Below are 17092 nucleotides of genomic sequence, written 5' to 3'. Positions count from 1 at the left end.
GCTCCTAGCCTCAAAGCAAATTACACTGAAAGCATGTGACAGATTTGGTTCTATGCACACTAGAAGCAGTAACATCTTTCCTCTTATTATTTGTTTAAAATATACTATAATTGTCAACATATATATAGCATCTCTGCCATACGTATCTCTAACACAACTACAACTTGTAAAATGAAAATGGTACTTTTTAAAGAGACCTACTAAAAATAATGCTCCAAATTAAGGACTGCCATCTTAAAGCTTTAAAAGAAAAAAATAACTTCAATTCTACTTAATTTTGGAAGCAATTTTGCCATTGTAATTGACATTAACACTCTTAACTTTTTCTTCATATCTTGATCATATCTTTTTCTATGTCACTTGATTAGGCATTTTAATATGAGACAAAAACTTGTCTAAAAATTCAGAGAAAAACTGAAACTATACAGAGAGTACACTGAAAGAATTATACAAATGTCAGGAGTGACAATATAAAGTACCATTCTCAGTTCATGCAAAGTGTAAAATTAGCTGAACATGTATTTCAAACTGTTTTAATTCTGTTGTTTTTAAAGTTCCACTAAATTCAAGTAAAGCATGACTTCAAATAAGAAGGTAACCTTTTATAAATTTTTGTTTTCAAGTATAAATCCAAATAAAAGTGGACAAACTTTTGCCTTGAAATGAAGGTAAGGAAAGGAGAATGAACTCCTCAAGAACAAAGCCAGGGATGTTTCCTAGGAGGGCCACGAAGATGATCAGGGGGCTGGAGCACCTCCCCTATGAGGACAGGCTGAGGGAGTTGGGTTTGTTCAGCCTGGAGAAGAGAAGGTTGCGGGGTGACCTCATTGCAGCCTTTCAATACCTGAAGGGAACTTACTCCCAGGAGGGGAGCAAACTCTTCGAAAGGGCTGATAATAGCAGGACTAGGGGAAATGGTTTTAAGTTAAAAGAGGGAAGATTTAGGTTGGATGTTAGGGGGAAGTTCTTTACTAGGAGAGTGGTTAGGTCCTGGAACAGGCTGCCCAGGGAGGTTGTGGATGCCCCGTCCTTGGAGGTGTTCAAGACCAGGTTGGACAGGGCTCTGGGCAACCTGATCTAGTAAAGGCGTATGTTGGTGGCCCTGCTAGGCAGGGGGGTTGGAACTACATGATCCTTGAGGTCCCTTCCAACCCGGGTCATTCTGTGATTCTGTTTCCTACCCCAAAATGAATTCACAAAGTTCTACAAAGCACTATATAACTAACTTATTAAGTAAATGCAGAGGTAGCACTTCACTACATAAGAAATCTGATGAATTCTAAAGACACTATTAAAATTTGTCCTATAAAAGCACATTCCAAAACTGCATTTCTCTACTTACAATGTTTTCAAACTGCTGGCTAAGCAATGCATCAAGTTATTTAGATAGAAATGTTGACACAATTTCATGTTATAATGGCATGTACAGATAGTAAGTGTGATTTCCTTCCTGAATCATCTTGTCTTAGAAGTCAATCTTTGCTAATGTTTTAGACGTACCCCTCAGCTAAGTACGTTTTCCTAGCAGGAAAAGTAGTTCTTGTTCATTATGCCTAGGGGCACACTGGCCTTGTGGGATATCATGGACATTTTTTAGTATTTCTTCTGCGAAGCAAACCATAATATAGGGACCTAGAAATAATTATACAAAGAGTCCCTTCCCGCTATTACAGCCACCAGATGGTATATTTAGTAGGACCCTCTGGCTGAGTTCTTGTAACCAGACTAGACAAAATGACACCTGACAGGGCAGCAGAACTTAGCCAATTACATCTTCATTCCCCAGTCCCAGCAACACAGGGATCAACAAAAATCTAGGCAGAACCAGAAAACAAAATGTTATCAACAGGAGATACTTCCATTGCTTCACAGAGTCCTTCCAAAATTATTCTGTGCACTTTTTAAGAGTATCCTCAGCTACAGTATTTCAGGCAGTTCACACTGATCACTAATCATACCTTTAACAACAAAAAACACTGGGCACCTGTCATGGTACATATATATATATAGGTTCGTGTGTGCGTGTGTTTAATCCTTGTTAATTACGGTTTGTTTGTATATATGAAGCATGATGTAGTGACGTAGAATAAGGGGTGGAATGTCATGATTTTATGATTTTTGGTTACTGGTATTTCACATCATAACATCATGTAGGGTGCTGGGAGTTAAAAAGTTAATGCCCCAGTTCTGGATACCTGTCCAAAAGAGAAGAACTACATTCCCCAGGGGACTTTCTGGCCAGAGAGGAGATAGAGCTCCTGGCAAGGTCACCTGATTGTGCTCTTCTTGACTCTTCTCCTTTGTCTCTCCTCTCTGCTGCCCATCCTGACTGCATGCATCACCTTAGTATTACTGTAAGGCCTACAGCTTTCAGACCTCTCTCATATTTGATTTATTAGCTTCAATTCTAATTATATTGTATTACAGTGTGTTATCTTGCATTCTGATACCAAATATAGTAAAATTAGTTTCTTTCTTCTCAGATCATTTCTGCTGTTTTTAATTATTTTGGGGTCCCCTGTTTCCCTTTTCCAGAGGCATGGATTTTGCAAAAACCCATCCAGCCCACTAGTCACAGAACTGGACCGTAAACTGTTGACAGTACTGCACCTGGAATGGAGCAAAATCAGACACAGGCACAGACTGCAAGACTAAAGGCTGGAGAGCAGCTAAGCAGAAAGGGACCTGGGGCTGCTGGTGATAGCAGCTCAGCACCAGCCAACAGTCTGCTCCAGCAGGCATTTTGGGGTACAAACGCAGCACAGATGGACAGACTGCAGAAGAAGATTCTCATGCTACACTTAGCATTGGTGTGGCTACACCTCGAACAGTGCGTGCATTTCAGAGGAGTCTAAAGGGCTGGAAGACACGTCCTATGATGTCATGAGGGCACTTGGGTAAAATCATAGAATCATAGAATGGCCTAGGTTGCAAAGGACAATAATGACAATAATGGTCATCTAGTTTCAACCCCCCTGCCATATGCAGGGCCTCCAACCACTAGAACAGGCTGCCCAGTGCCATGTCCAGCCTTGCCTTGAATGCCTCCAGGGATGGGGCATCCACAGCCTCCCTGGGTAACCTGTTCCAGTGTGCCACAACTCTCTATGTGAAATACTTTCTCCTAATCTCTAACCTAAATCTCCCCTGTCTTAGTTTAAAACCATTTCCCCTTGTCTTATCACTACCCACCTTCGTGGACAGGATCTGAACAGGCTGGGTAGTTGGGCTGAAGCCAATGGCATGAGGTTCAACAAGACCAAATGCCGGGTCCTGCACTTTGGCCACAACAACCCCAGGCAATGCTACGGGCTCGGGGCAGAGTGGATGGAAGACTGTGTAGAGGAAATGGACCTGGGGGTACTGATTGATGCTTGGCTGAACATGAGCCGGCAGTGTGCCCAGGTGGCCAAGAATGCCAATAGCATCCTGGCTTGCATCAGAAACAGTGCTGCCAGCAGAAACAGTGAAAAAACTGTTTCCCTGTACTCAGCTCTGGTGAGGGAACACCTTGAGTACCATGTCCAGTTTTGGGCTCCTCACTTCAAGAAAGCCCTGGAGTGTGTTCAAAGAAAGGCAACAAAGCTGGTGAGGGGTCTGGAGCACAGGCCTTATGAGGAGCAGCTGACGGAGCTGAGATTTTTGGTCTGGAGAAGAGGAGACTCAGGGGAGACCTTATTGCTCTCTATAACTACCTGAAGACAGCTTGTAGTGAGCTGGGGGTCAGCCTCCTCTCTTGTGTAACTGGTGATACAGACTAGAGGGAATGGCCTCAAGCTGCACCAGGGGAGGTTCAGGATGGGTGTTAGGAAATACTACTCTGAAAGAGTGGTCATGCACTGGAATGGTCTGCCCAGGGAGGTAGTGGAGTCACCAAACCTGGAGGTGTTCAAGGAACGTTTGGACATTGTGTTGAAGGACATGGTTTAGTGGGAGCTATTGGTGACAGGTGGATGGTTGGACTGGGTGATCCTGTGGGTCTTTTCCAACCTTGGTGATTCCATGATTCTATGAAAACCTGGCTTCAAAACCTTCAGGACATGGCCCTGAGCAACTTGTTCTAATTGACCCTGCTTTGAACAAGAAGAATACATGTTTCCGCAGCTCCCTTCTGAACTGTACAATTTTATGATAGCACATTTATAATGATGTTATTGCAGTAAACTGACCCAAATAAAGAAAAATTATGAGTTAGCATTACAAGCGCAGGTTCACATTTTAAGTGCTCTTGGCACTAGAAAGGAAATCAATCTTACTTCCTGCCTAATCCTTTAGAGAACACTAGTGCTTTCATTTTCTGCATGTATAATTTCATCTGCTGAATCTCAGAAATGTTAGTGGTCAGGGCTTACATCTTGCATTAACATAAATTAGTAATTTAGTAATTTTTCAGAGTCAGATTAGTTAATATAGGAATCTGAGGAACGATTATGCTATGTTGTCTCTCTTATTACCACTTTCTTTGTAACAGCAAATTCACAGATCAAAAACTCTCCCTCCCACTGGAAGTTGACATAACCTGCTGACATGCAAAACTGACACAGCAAGTTTAGTGACCTAGCACATCAAAAAAATGATTACACATCTCCTTCAGTTCCCCCATGTCATTAAATGAATTTCTACAGCGTGCCTTAGAACAAAGACCTGTAAAGTAAGGATATTGTTGTGCTACAAGTTTTTTAAATAAAAATGGACTGGTGGTATTTACCCTTTTTAGAACATCAAAAAGATAAACACTAGAACGGTTCTAAATCACAAAAAATAAATTATAGTTCCTATGTAGTGAGATTCAACACATCATTAAGCAAGTCATCTGCTTTGCTTGAATTAACACAGTTCTGACAAAGGTTGCATCTGTCCTCTGGTACTGAATATTCTGTATCCTGCTTAAATGGGGCAATTATTTACTTCCCAGGAAAATTTTTTTTTTTTTCTTTGCCATCACAGAAAGTCACTAGCAGAAGATAAAGAATTCTCTAGTATCAGCTTTTCTTGTATATTATCCATTAAAACATGCTAAAAGCAATAGAGGAAAACATCCAACAAATAATTAAATCCCAGGACATTCTGTCACTGTATTACATCTTATGGGTAACTTAAAAGTAGAAGACACTTGTCCCAGATCTGAGCAGAACACCAAGCAGCTTTGCATAGGTGTAAAACACTTTTTCATTCCAAGCAACTGAGATGACAGTTTTTACTATCAAGTGAAGAACCTTGACTTTAGAAACTCAGCCTTTAGTCCAGTGCTTCAATTATGTATCTTTTCCACCCAAGCTTAATCAATACATTTCAAAGCAAAGCAGTAGGAAAATACGTATAAGTATTAAGGATTTAAAAGTGAGTTTGCAATCCTTGTAGGAAGACAGCAGGTACAAAGAGATATAAGGAAAATGTACAAAAAATAAACAATATTATTCAAATAACTTAAATGGAGATTAAGTCTCTTGTTGCATATTTATGAACTTAGGACACCCATTGGTGTATACCACAGACTTAACACTGAATTCCATACAATCTTTTCTATGAATACAGATGCTTTGTCTTGAAACAGTCCCAGTTCATTGATTATATGATAGAAAAAAGTATTTTCAAAAATTCATTTTGTAACAATTTTATATCTATTTGACTTACATTATTAGCTTTTAATTTTTTTTTCCTTCATCATATTTACTTGAATGAATGTAATAAGTCATGATGTTTTCTCTAAATAAAATAAACAAGACTCTGAAACAGGCAATAACTTCAAAACCACGTTGCAATCATTTCACTAAATACACAAACAAATTTGTGTTCTGAGAAACATTACACAAAAATAAAAGGAAAAAAAAAAAAAAACAACAAAACAACAAACAAGTTGAACGCCATACCAGCACAACTCCCCTTTACAAGCTAAAGCTGAAATCTGAACAAGCAACTTTCATGTTAACTGTGTGACAACTAACTTTAGAAGATGTATACAATGAAACACTTACAGACACCTGGAGAGGAAAGGGCAGGCTGTCGTACTGTAGGCTTTTCCTTCAGTTGAAGAATTAAGTGGTTTATTGCCTTCCAGTCCGCATTCAAGTCTTCTAATTTTTTCTGGTGTGGAAGTTAAAATCACATTAAATTTATAACACGTTAATAAATGTAACTTCTAATAAATGTAAATGTAAATGTTAGTAAATGTACCCCCTCCCCCCCCCCCCCCCCCTTTTTTTTTTTTTCCATCTGATGGACCACCTGAATTTACAACAAAAGCCTAAATAGATATAACAATTAATTTTCACAAACAGGAGAGAGAGTGAAGAATACAGTATGACCTGTTCGGGGAGGAAAAATAGAAACATTATCACAGTTTTGAGAGCATCTTGTCTCACAGAAATTTGCCTGTTGGAGTTCAGGTACAACCTACAGACTATGCCACTGGACCCTGACCACAAACAGAGTTCCCTAAACAACCTCGGCCCCACTGCGGCCACACACCTAGTCCCATTCAGTCTGCACTGTTCGCTGATGGACTGACCTTAGGGGACACAGGATGATTTCCAAACAAAAGTTTTCTGTTTTGTTCTGTTTTAATCACCATAAACCTGAGATGCTCATTTTATTAAATTAAAATAGGGAGGGGAATTTTGTATAACCATGTCAAAAAATCTCTGCAATTCAGAACATGTTCTTCAATCTATTGGAAAAAAAACAAAAACAAAACAAAACAAAAAAAAAAAAAAAAAAAAAAAAAAAACCACAAACCTTAGGAGACCTCAAGGAATGGTAAACAGTCCTGAGCAGTAATGAGTAAGCTGATACTTTTAAACAAAACCTATATGAAAGTCTGGAATGTGAGTTATCAGTCCTCAGATAACTGTGAGAGGCATTTAGACTTGAAAATGATGTTTCTACTCCACCTTTATTCCTCACTCCAGGGACTGTAAAGTAGGATGAGGCATGCTAATTACATGCTAGCATTTCTAAACTCTTAAAATGGAAACTGCTTATCTATTTCAAGCTGCTTCCTGACCATTTGTTTTTTAAAGCAAAAACAAAACAAAACAAAAAACCAAACATAGCCAGCCCTTGACTGTCCTGATTGTCTTGATGAGGTCATGTTTAGACTACCACGTGTCTCATTCTGGGCTCAGCATTTCAAAAAAGATGGGGACATCTAAGACATCACCTCACTGTGAGTAGCTGTTTCATTCATACGCATGTGAGCCAGTGATTTGTTTTCAGCAATGACAAAATAGAAACAACATGTACACCACTAATAAGAGAGTAGCTAGTTCCAAACTCTTCTGTCAAATTTACAGTTCGATCCAGTCTTGCATCTGCCATAAATTAGCACATATGCATTCAAATGTTCACTTCGTATAGCACAATAATTTTGCTGTAATTGAAGCTCTAGAGTTATAGTGACAAGTATTAACATTAAAATATGTTGTATTGAGGAGTACTTTTATAGATTTATTGATTTCCTTTAAATGTCAGTCCCGGTGCTATTAAAGGGAGGATAATATTCATACCTGAACTAATTTCACTGACAGCACTAAAACTACATAGGTGTATTCAGACAGAAAAGCAATGCAATATTTTAAATGGAAAATTGAGGTGAATGAAACCAAGTTGTAAAGGTACTTTTTACATCTTCTTTTTCAACACCACTACTTACTCTCCTAATCAGAAAGACAGGAAAGGAGAAATGGAGTGCCATGGAAGGAAACTGCAGCTTTTACTTTGCCATAGATATCCCTTCCTCAGTAAACCATTCAGAGTGCTGTTATTCAGGAGTCTGGGGTTACGTTCTTTCTATTGCCACTGGCACCAGGAGTAACCTCTGTAACCTCCCCGTTCCCATCCATATAAGGACTACTTTACAGAAATGCATTTCAAAAGCATGAAATTCGTTTCTCTAATATGAATGTCTGACTATTAAAGTGCTTGGGCTTAAAGGATCACATGTCCAATCCCATTTTTTGATTCTTGAATAGGCATATATTAGGACTTCATGTGCCAAGAAGAATATTTTTAAGTTCTATATTACAAAGTTCCAGTATAATCACTGTTAGCATGCTTTGTGAATATGTGAAAATATCCATATTTCAGTCAGCTATAACATCAAGACGGATAGTTTACTGATAGTTGAGAATTTTATTAAGGCCTTTGCTCAAAATTTGTTCCTAAACATTTTGGACATTTACATGACAGCTAATCAAGTGTTTAGTTATCTAATAAAAGTTACAAATTTAAAATTAACCCACTTGAAGATTGACTAACTTTAACCCTACATAATAAATGTTGGCTTCACTCTTGGGACTTCCTACTGAAGGACATAGAAAAATTCTAACAGAAGCAGAATTCATAATCATTTACTCTATAGAAAAAAAAAAATATATTTCATCTGGACAAGTTTCAAATGAAGCACATGTTCAACACATGAGTAGTCTATCAGATTGTCACTTACATTTCTGCCTACTGCTTACTTTAGAGACTTGGGCTGTGTATTTTAATGACTTAAAGATCACACTTTTATAAGAATTAAACAAAAAACTGGTATGAAAATTAAAAAGTTCATGGCTGTGACGAATGTTATAAAAAATAACTACTGGTGTTTGAGAAGTAGAGCAGATCTCACAGTTTCAACCCTCACTTCAATTATGTTATAATAGAAATCCTTGGGGTTGAATTTATACTCTCATTAGAGTGTTTTGAATCTATTATGAAGTTTGCAAACATAAACAGCAAAGGATTACAAAATCTCAGAATAAAGTCAATGATGAACATAAATTCAGACCCAGTGCCCATGACTGCACTAATACATTGAACTCCCTGATACATCCCAAGACAGGGCAGGCCTGCAGTATGAATAAAGACCATGGGACTTCCATATCATTAATTGAAAAGAATGAAAAGATTAGTGGTGAACTAGAAGAGGAAAAACAAAACAAAACAAAAAACAGGAAGCTAGGAAAAGAACGTCTTATTAACCAAGTAATGTGGAAAGTTGTCAAACAGTGATATGCAAGTAATTTGTGCCTTTAAAGGCGCTTTATTACAAAAACTTTTTGCGACTCCAATATGAGGTATTACTATTTTATTTCCAGAACACTTCAGTAATCCCAGATGCAACTGAAATCATGAAATTTGTGCATTTCTCTTATAAAAGTTACATAACATGATGTTGAAGTACCTGGCTGTAAGTGTTTCAAATCTGATATATAAACATATCTGCTACATTTAAAACCACTCTGTGCTTCAGTCCCTATATATAAACACAGATAAGACCATTATGTTGTTCCATGGGAGTTGATTCGATGTGGGAAACTGTTCTTAAATATTTTATTTGCTTGAAACAAACACTAGTCTCAAGTAAACTCACATATTTTTGTCATAATCATCTGGGAAATTATTTTGAACTTAAGGTATGCATATGCTTAATATCACAAGTTAAGAAAACTACTTTTTCTTTTTTTTTTTTTTTTTTTTTTTTTTTCCCCTTCATATTTGCATCTAGTGATACATTTACTTTGACCCAACTTTTGTTTTTCCTTCCTTTCATTTCTCTGGAAAATACAAAGCAATCAAACACAAAACTAAAATAAAGCAATGTTTATGAAGCGCTTAGACACCACTGTGATGACTGGCTTGAAACAGCCTATGAGGGAATTAGCCATTTTTCTTCACAGCAGAAACTGAATACTTCACAGGAAAAGTGCAGCTTACAGCAACAAACTAAACAAGAACTATGAGTTTAAGTACTGAGTTGTTGCTCCCAGTGTGAGCTCTCCCCATACCCTCTGCTGCAAACAAGACCACCACATCAACTTTAATTCATCATTCTCTAAGATCTGAGTGCTTAACTTTGCAACCTTGTTCAAAAACACAACAATCTGAATATAAGTCATTTCTGCTACCACAGAATTCCTTTTAAGTAGAAAGTTACTTTGACTTGGTCTGAAAAGTCTGTATTGGAACATACAAATAACAAATAGTGCTGGAAATTACTCACTTAAGAATGAAGTGAGAAGACATAAATGGGGAGAAGCTTAAGGAAATTTACATCACCAAGAAGGCTATTCAGCAGTCCTGACAGTATATGTACACTGCTTTATTACTTACTGTACAAGACAGTGAACCGGAAATCAACTTCACAGGTTCAATTAATTGAACTCCAGAATGTAATGAAAAAAGTAACATCTAATTAAAGAGGGACAAGAAATGAAATATCCACAGTTCAACAAACAGTTATTAAATTCCTTACAGACACCTTTTATAATATCATTGTCAAAACTGCAAATCAAGGAACATCAATGATTATTGAAAGAGTTATCTTGTTCCACCTGATTATGTTCCAGAAGATCTGGCAGAAACAGCAGTTTTCACTCTTTGATGTGAACACTTAAGTAGATACGGAGTACACTTCTACATCAGAAGTTTGGCCTAAACAGAATCATTTCACACTATTTATACTTTCATCAATGGAACATCAAAACATGCGCTACCAATTCTCCCTGCAAGTGTCAGCACTCGTTTCACTATTCTTTAAATGCAGTTACAAAAACCTAGAAAGCCAAAATCTCACTTTTTTTTCCTGTTGCTTTACATTCTTTGCTTAAAAATATGGAGTAAGAGATGCTAAGATGCCTGCTACCAAGTGAGAATATAAAGATACTGTAGTGGGATTTTTGTTCTCTCATCCATTCAGCATGCAGATGACATGTTTCTATTCCCAATAATAATAGTGCTATTTTCACCCAATGCTGAGTCATAAGCCTTGTTTCTGCTCACTCTCATTAGCATGCTAGTTTTAAGTCACCTTCAACTCACCTCCTTGGTATTTTTCCACTTTTTAGCATAACTGACCATTATTTAAAAACAAAACAAAACAAAAAACAACAAAACACCCAAAAACATAGATATCAAAAAGGCAGGGAAAAAAGCTCCAGAATTCTTCTAATCAGGAAAGTAGAAAAACTAAAACATGCTTAAACATGAATCAGTTTCTAAAGTGTAGATCAGTGCATCCATATGCCCCTATGAATCTCCATTCAGCTGGTGGGATTTGAAAGACTTAGAGGAGGTTTTGTAGAAGTAGGAAAATACTCCACCGTACCCCAAGTAGAGCAACTACACATGGAAAAATACACAAGAAATATACTTTTCAGGTCACCTGCAGACATTCTAACTTTGTGAGGAAATCTTTTTCCACAAAATGAGATTATTGACAACTGTAGGTTAGGAAAAGTTCTAAATACAAAGTTTACTATCTTTGTAATTGCAACATTTACTATAATCAATAAGTCACTATTACAGTTTAAGTGAACTCTTAATCATCAGATTCTTAATTACTGATTTGTGTGCTGGGGAAAATGATTCTATAGTATATTTAGTATATTTTTGTAAAGGAGAAGGGTTGGGAGGGATCAATCCTCTTAACAGTGAATGAGTTCTCAGCTTCAAGACAGAATGAAGGAAGCCATGCTACAGGAATTCTGACATATATACTCAGTAGAAAAGTTTTACATTACCATCTCTCCTTCACAGTGGGAAAATTTTAAAGCAAAGGGTCTTCTTTACTGCTTGACTCTTACCTTGCCTCCAAAAAAAAGGTGCTATTTTTTGTTTTGTTTGTTTTTTAATTTATACAGACTTTCTGAAAGAGTAATTTCAAATAAGGTAGTTTAAAAGACTTTATCTGATACCGTTAACTAAGCCCAACAAGTTTAAGTTTCGTTTTAGCGTGAATTATTCTTGAATAAGTAAAATAACCTTTATGTCAAATAAAATAAACCCATCACAACACGCAAAAATTTTCTAGCTCGGTACACTACACTGTTTCTGGCTATGCGACGACAACAGAACAAATGCTCTTTGCCAAGTTCTTTCATTGATTTTAAACAGAGCACATCAAGGACAAGTGTACAACAGGGGAAGCATAACCCATTACACAGTAATGGATATTGCTAAAGGTTGCTTCATTACCTTTACTGGATGAGTGGCTGGTTTTTCCTTATATAAATGACACCCTTTAGACAAAACCTCTTCCACATTCGGCTGTTTAGCTTGCACTGCTGCTTCGGTTTCCTGAAAAATAAAAACATGAGCAGTGTAGATTAACCGCAGCATAAGCAATGAGACTGAAAAATCCTCCATGGGAGGCTGTAAACCACCAGCAAATTAGTTTCTGCTCAGGACTGGCTTCTGAAAAACTTACAGTTAGTAGCAGCTGAGGACAAAAAAGGGTCACCAGGGAGGGGAAAAAAAAGGAAAGAGGGATGGAAAAGACTGAAGTTAACAACATCAACAGAGATAGGTCCCTTAATCCTAAACATTTCAATAAAGCTGTTACAAAGCTGACCAATTCATACCAAGAAAGACAGACATGAAGCAAATTCCAAACAAAAGCACAGTAACAGTGTCAGTTTGTAAAAGCAGAGAGGCACTTATTACCAACTACATCTCAGTGAATTCGCAACAGCACACTCTCTATCAATTTCTCTTTTTTTAGTCTGGAAAGGTATCATCCAGGTGCTAGCACATGACAACTCCAAGAAAACCTTCCTTTTTGTTAGGTCCTGACTAAATAACCAATGTGTGGACCTCCAAATATAGATAATAACGAAAATAAAAATTACTGAAAAGCATAACAAGAGGCAAATTGTGTCTGAAGTTCAAAGATTCAAATTGTTAACTACTATGACTTAACATAAGCAAAAGAGGTAAACAAAGATCCTGTTGTTATCTGAGATACATAAATTAAGTGGTTTGTTTTCGTTTTTCTCTCTCCACTCTTCTCCCATCTATCTTATGGCTTGATTAACTCATCTCATGTGTCTGTTCAACTTTATTTTTCTGTCAAAAATCTCAGTTAATGTTAATGTGAGAGCAGACAAGGTGGTATGCCAGTCCTGTCACTGTCTGACACAACACATCATTTCATTAGTAGAAATATGCTATTACTTGATCCACAATAAACTTGTAGAAATCTGTTTGTTTTGAGTCTCAGCAAGGGACAATCTTGCTCCAATTTTTAACTCAGTATAGAAAATACATCTAGAGCACAGACCAAAAATTCACTTGTAAAGCATTGTGGATCATCAGTAAAAACAACTGTTGCCGAGGTCACTACCATCTCCTATTCGTCCCAAATTCGTCTCAAATACTTGCTTTGTAACATGGTACTTTCATGTACTGCAAAAATCTTAACAGGAAAAAATAACATTGTAATTACCTGCAAAATTCCAAAAGCTCATTATGGTTACATCTATGCCACTGGTTTAACTTGCATGGATAAGCCTCTGCAGCAGATTACAGTCTCCGCACTCATCATGCATTGGTGACTGTGGACTACTCTGTGAGTGTCCAAACTGGTTTACTTCTGGCTATAACCAGAGGGGAAAATGTTTTTCAGGAGAGCTCCTTACACAATGCTAGGTGATGGGGGTTTTTACTTTATGATTGTAGTGCATTAATTCCAGCATCATCCAAGAACATCACAAGATGATTTTTAATAGGTATATACCTGGCAGATTAAATCCTTGCATGAACATCGAGTGAGCTGTTTGCACAGTTCTCTGCCTGATGGTGTAACAAATTTTGTCCATGAAGTTCCCAGCAATTTCAAATCTAGTCTCTAGGTGATACTATATTAATACAGATCAACAGATAAGAGCGTACTTGAAAAATACTAGTTCATCACTCAGTTCCCAAGGAAAACAAGAAGGTATGAATTGCAACTTGGCCTCCAACAGTTACTTATAACAAAGAGACAGTGCAAGACTCCAGTGAGCAGCCAACTGGGAGAACAGGGCCTGAAATCTGCTCTCAGTCATGCAGGTTAAGCTACTGACTGTTGAAGCTTAAGACAACTAACATAAGTTGTCTGTACTTGTGTTTGGAGGAAGATGCTTTTTTTTTTTTTTTTTTTTTTTTTTTTTTTTTTTCCCCAGGAAAACCAAAGACATCACTTTTTAAGTGTCTTGACTCCAGTTTGTTCACTCTGCTACCACACTGTTTTCTGCATGAGAATGCCTATAGGACAGATGCTGTACGCTCTCTGTGAGACTGAGCTGATCCTACAGGAATTTCACAGTTTATGAACAGCCTGTGAAAGGGATTGTACAACTACTTCTGGGCTGGGTGATGAATATGCTAATGGCACTTTTCATACATACAGTGAATTAAAATACATCATCTCTGGAAACTGCTGTTCTTCAAAACATGTATAAACAACAATCAAATAGAGGCCGTCTTTACTTCAGAAGATGCCATTTAAGAATTTTCATTGGTGTTAAAATAGTGTATCTAAACAAATGAAAATTTTGTGCAGAGCATGGCATGTGGGCTTCCTCACTGAATGTATCAGCTCAGTCTACTAGATAAATTCACAAGCTGAAAATGTTGCAAGGACTCATCTATAGTCCCATCTGGACTATGAAAATTTGTTGATACAGCTCAAAACTCAGAAATTCATATACCATAGCTGAAATCAGTATATTGGCTAAACCCCTGGTGTGTTGTGGTGTCTGTTGGCTTGACGTGCTATTTCAAGGTATGGTAGCTATCCTAGCAGACACAAGCTGTTTGACATATGCTGCACATATATTAGAAGGTCCAGACTACTCTCTGTGAAGTATCCGCAGCATTTCAGTATGTGTATTCGTGCTACTCAAGAACAGGAGTTATTATCTCTGGTAACACTGGTCAAAATATAAGGATCAGAATCAAGTTTCCCAGTGACATAACATCTACAGGACATTTTCTGAAAGAAACAGCTCAGAGTAATTAAACCTACATCTTCCTGCTGAACTGCAGTGCAAAAAATGGAAAATAGTTAACATCTTAAAATTAAAAAAAGTTACTTCATACCTATTGAAATAATATATGAAGTTATATCTTTTTTCATCAAGATTGCACTAAATAAATATTAAACACTATTTTAAATAATCAGATACGAATCCTCATTTTTGATGTATAATTTAATGTAATTTTCTGTTATCACTTTTTTTTTTTTTTTTTTCCTTGTCTCCCAGATGATGTAATAAGAATTCTTAGAGGCATACTTTTTCACACACATTAAGATGGTTCACTGAAACAGTCACACCTATCTTTCAGGTTACAATTCCCAGATATTTTTGGGGAAAATGCAATTTAAAGAAAAAAAAAAAAAAAAGTGAGGCTTCGAGCTTTTCTCCCACAAGTTGATTCAGTGAAGAGCTGATGTCCTGACAAAGTGAGGAAAGCAGATGGAAAAAGCGAACATGTCCCCATCTTACAGAATTCCAGGTTTTAATAAGAGGCCTCATTTTTCTTTTGACTCTGCACATTCCCATACATGGGACTAACAGACTAACAAGCTGAACCACCACAAAGAAGCATGGTCAGATGAGACAATTAAAATACATCAAAGTTCAGCTACCCCACGGAGAGCACTGAATCTCTATGTTAGGTCCAATAGCAGCATTGGTTTTCAGCATAGATAATCTCACAATATTATTAGAATACATTTAGGACATGCTGTTAACAGTTCTGTGGCCATAATGAAGTAGGACCTAAACTACTGATGACAGAACTTAAAGCTCAAAAATAAAGACCAGACATAATGAATCCTCACGAAATCCAAGGAGATACCAGTTTGTACCTCAGTTCTTTTCTGTGTAACGGATAAAAAGGTTTGATAACTTCCTGAACATTTCACTTCTTTCGACATAGAAAGCAAATGCTCAGGGAACATCAAAGTTACAGAATTTAACTTAACCCTCCTGACTGAGGGTTTGATGAAAGAAAAAATAGACATAATTCAATTTAAAACTGCTCCTTTAGCAGTATTGGTTAAAGTTCAGAGTACAAATGTTTTACTGCTACAAAAGATTTGTAACTGTTGGGCAAGCAATTTCAAACATCAGCCTTAAAAATGCCACTTTAATGAGTAAATTAAGTAACTGACCTTTCTCCGATTACTTTAAATCACTGCTATTTTAAATATATAAGACCCAAGGTAAGGTCGCAATACACTGATAGATTCTGCCTGAATAAGGGGAAAAACATTCGGGGATTCCTGTTTTGTAGGAGTTTTTTTAAGCAGCATATAAAAGACAGTCACCTGTTTCAGCAAGACTAGAATGCTATAGCTGTTGGCCTAACAGAAAAATTATGAAGAACCTTTGGAGGAGAAACAATCATTTCACAGGAAAGAGCACTACAGAAAATACATTTCCCTTCTAAAACAGAAATGCTTCAATTTCAGAGTTTGAAACTACTTTCTGAACCTACGAGTTGCAGCCAAGGGCAATTTGTAAGATACTCAGACACTATTTTTCCTCCTCCTTTCAAATTTAGTAAATAAAGATTGATTTTCAAATGAGTTTCTGGCTGCAGAAGATAATTAGAAAAAAATCAAAATATGTTACTGTACTAAGAAGGCTTTGTTGATTATAACATGTCTTCCAATAGTCCTCTTATGGAATTAGTCTGTAATACATCATTTGAAAGGGATATTCATGAGTGTACTGTAATACATCATTTAAAAGGGATATTCATGAGTGTACATTTCTGCAGTTTGTCTTCTAACAGTTACAGTGTTCCAAAAAAATGCATGTATTACTGGAAGAAATAGTAAAGATTGCTGGAAATTACAATAAAATGTAATAGAATAACATTAATTGTCCCTTCAATCCTTCAGCTTTTACTGGTCCAGAATAACTTTTAAGCAATAATGTTCCCCCACTGAAGAATAAATAAAACAAAGTACCGAATATTCATGCAGAATCTGGAAACCCTTACAGAAGTCACAGTCCCAGAAGCTTTCTCTGCCTTCAAAATACTCAAAGTATTTGATTTTTAAAAAGTATATTAAGTAAGTTGTATAAAAAGGAAGAAAAAGAAAGAAGACTGAGTATTGTGTGACTTCTGACCTGGCCCTGAACACCTCCAGGGATGGGGCATCCATAGCCTCTCTGGAAAGTCCATTCCAGCACCTCACAACTCGCATAGTAAAGAATTTCCCCTGATATCCAATCCAAATCTTCCCTTCTTCAACTTAAAACCATTTCCCCTTGTACTGCCATTATCTTCCCTTGTAAAGAGTCAACACCCCTCCTGTTTTTAGGCTCCC

General features: G+C 37.0%; 1 protein-coding gene across 18 annotated transcripts in view; it reads right to left on the bottom strand.

Annotated features, from left to right (window-relative positions):
* DMD (dystrophin) overlaps positions 1-17092 on the bottom strand; it is a 1110121-nt gene that overhangs the window by 327236 nt on the left and 765793 nt on the right. For all 18 annotated transcript variants that reach the window (XM_072349305.1, XM_072348356.1, XM_072348443.1 and 15 more), the window contains 2 exons: positions 11962-12063; positions 5976-6084 (listed from right to left, as the gene is read on the bottom strand). In XM_072349305.1, the coding sequence (XP_072205406.1) occupies positions 5976-6084; positions 11962-12063 (211 nt within the window). The remainder of the gene's footprint in view (positions 1-5975; positions 6085-11961; positions 12064-17092) is intronic.

This window comes from Excalfactoria chinensis, chromosome 1 (assembly GCF_039878825.1).
Source record: "Excalfactoria chinensis isolate bCotChi1 chromosome 1, bCotChi1.hap2, whole genome shotgun sequence".
NCBI classification, from domain to species: Eukaryota; Metazoa; Chordata; class Aves; order Galliformes; family Phasianidae; genus Excalfactoria; species Excalfactoria chinensis.
This window is presented reverse-complemented; position numbering and strand designations above follow the sequence as displayed.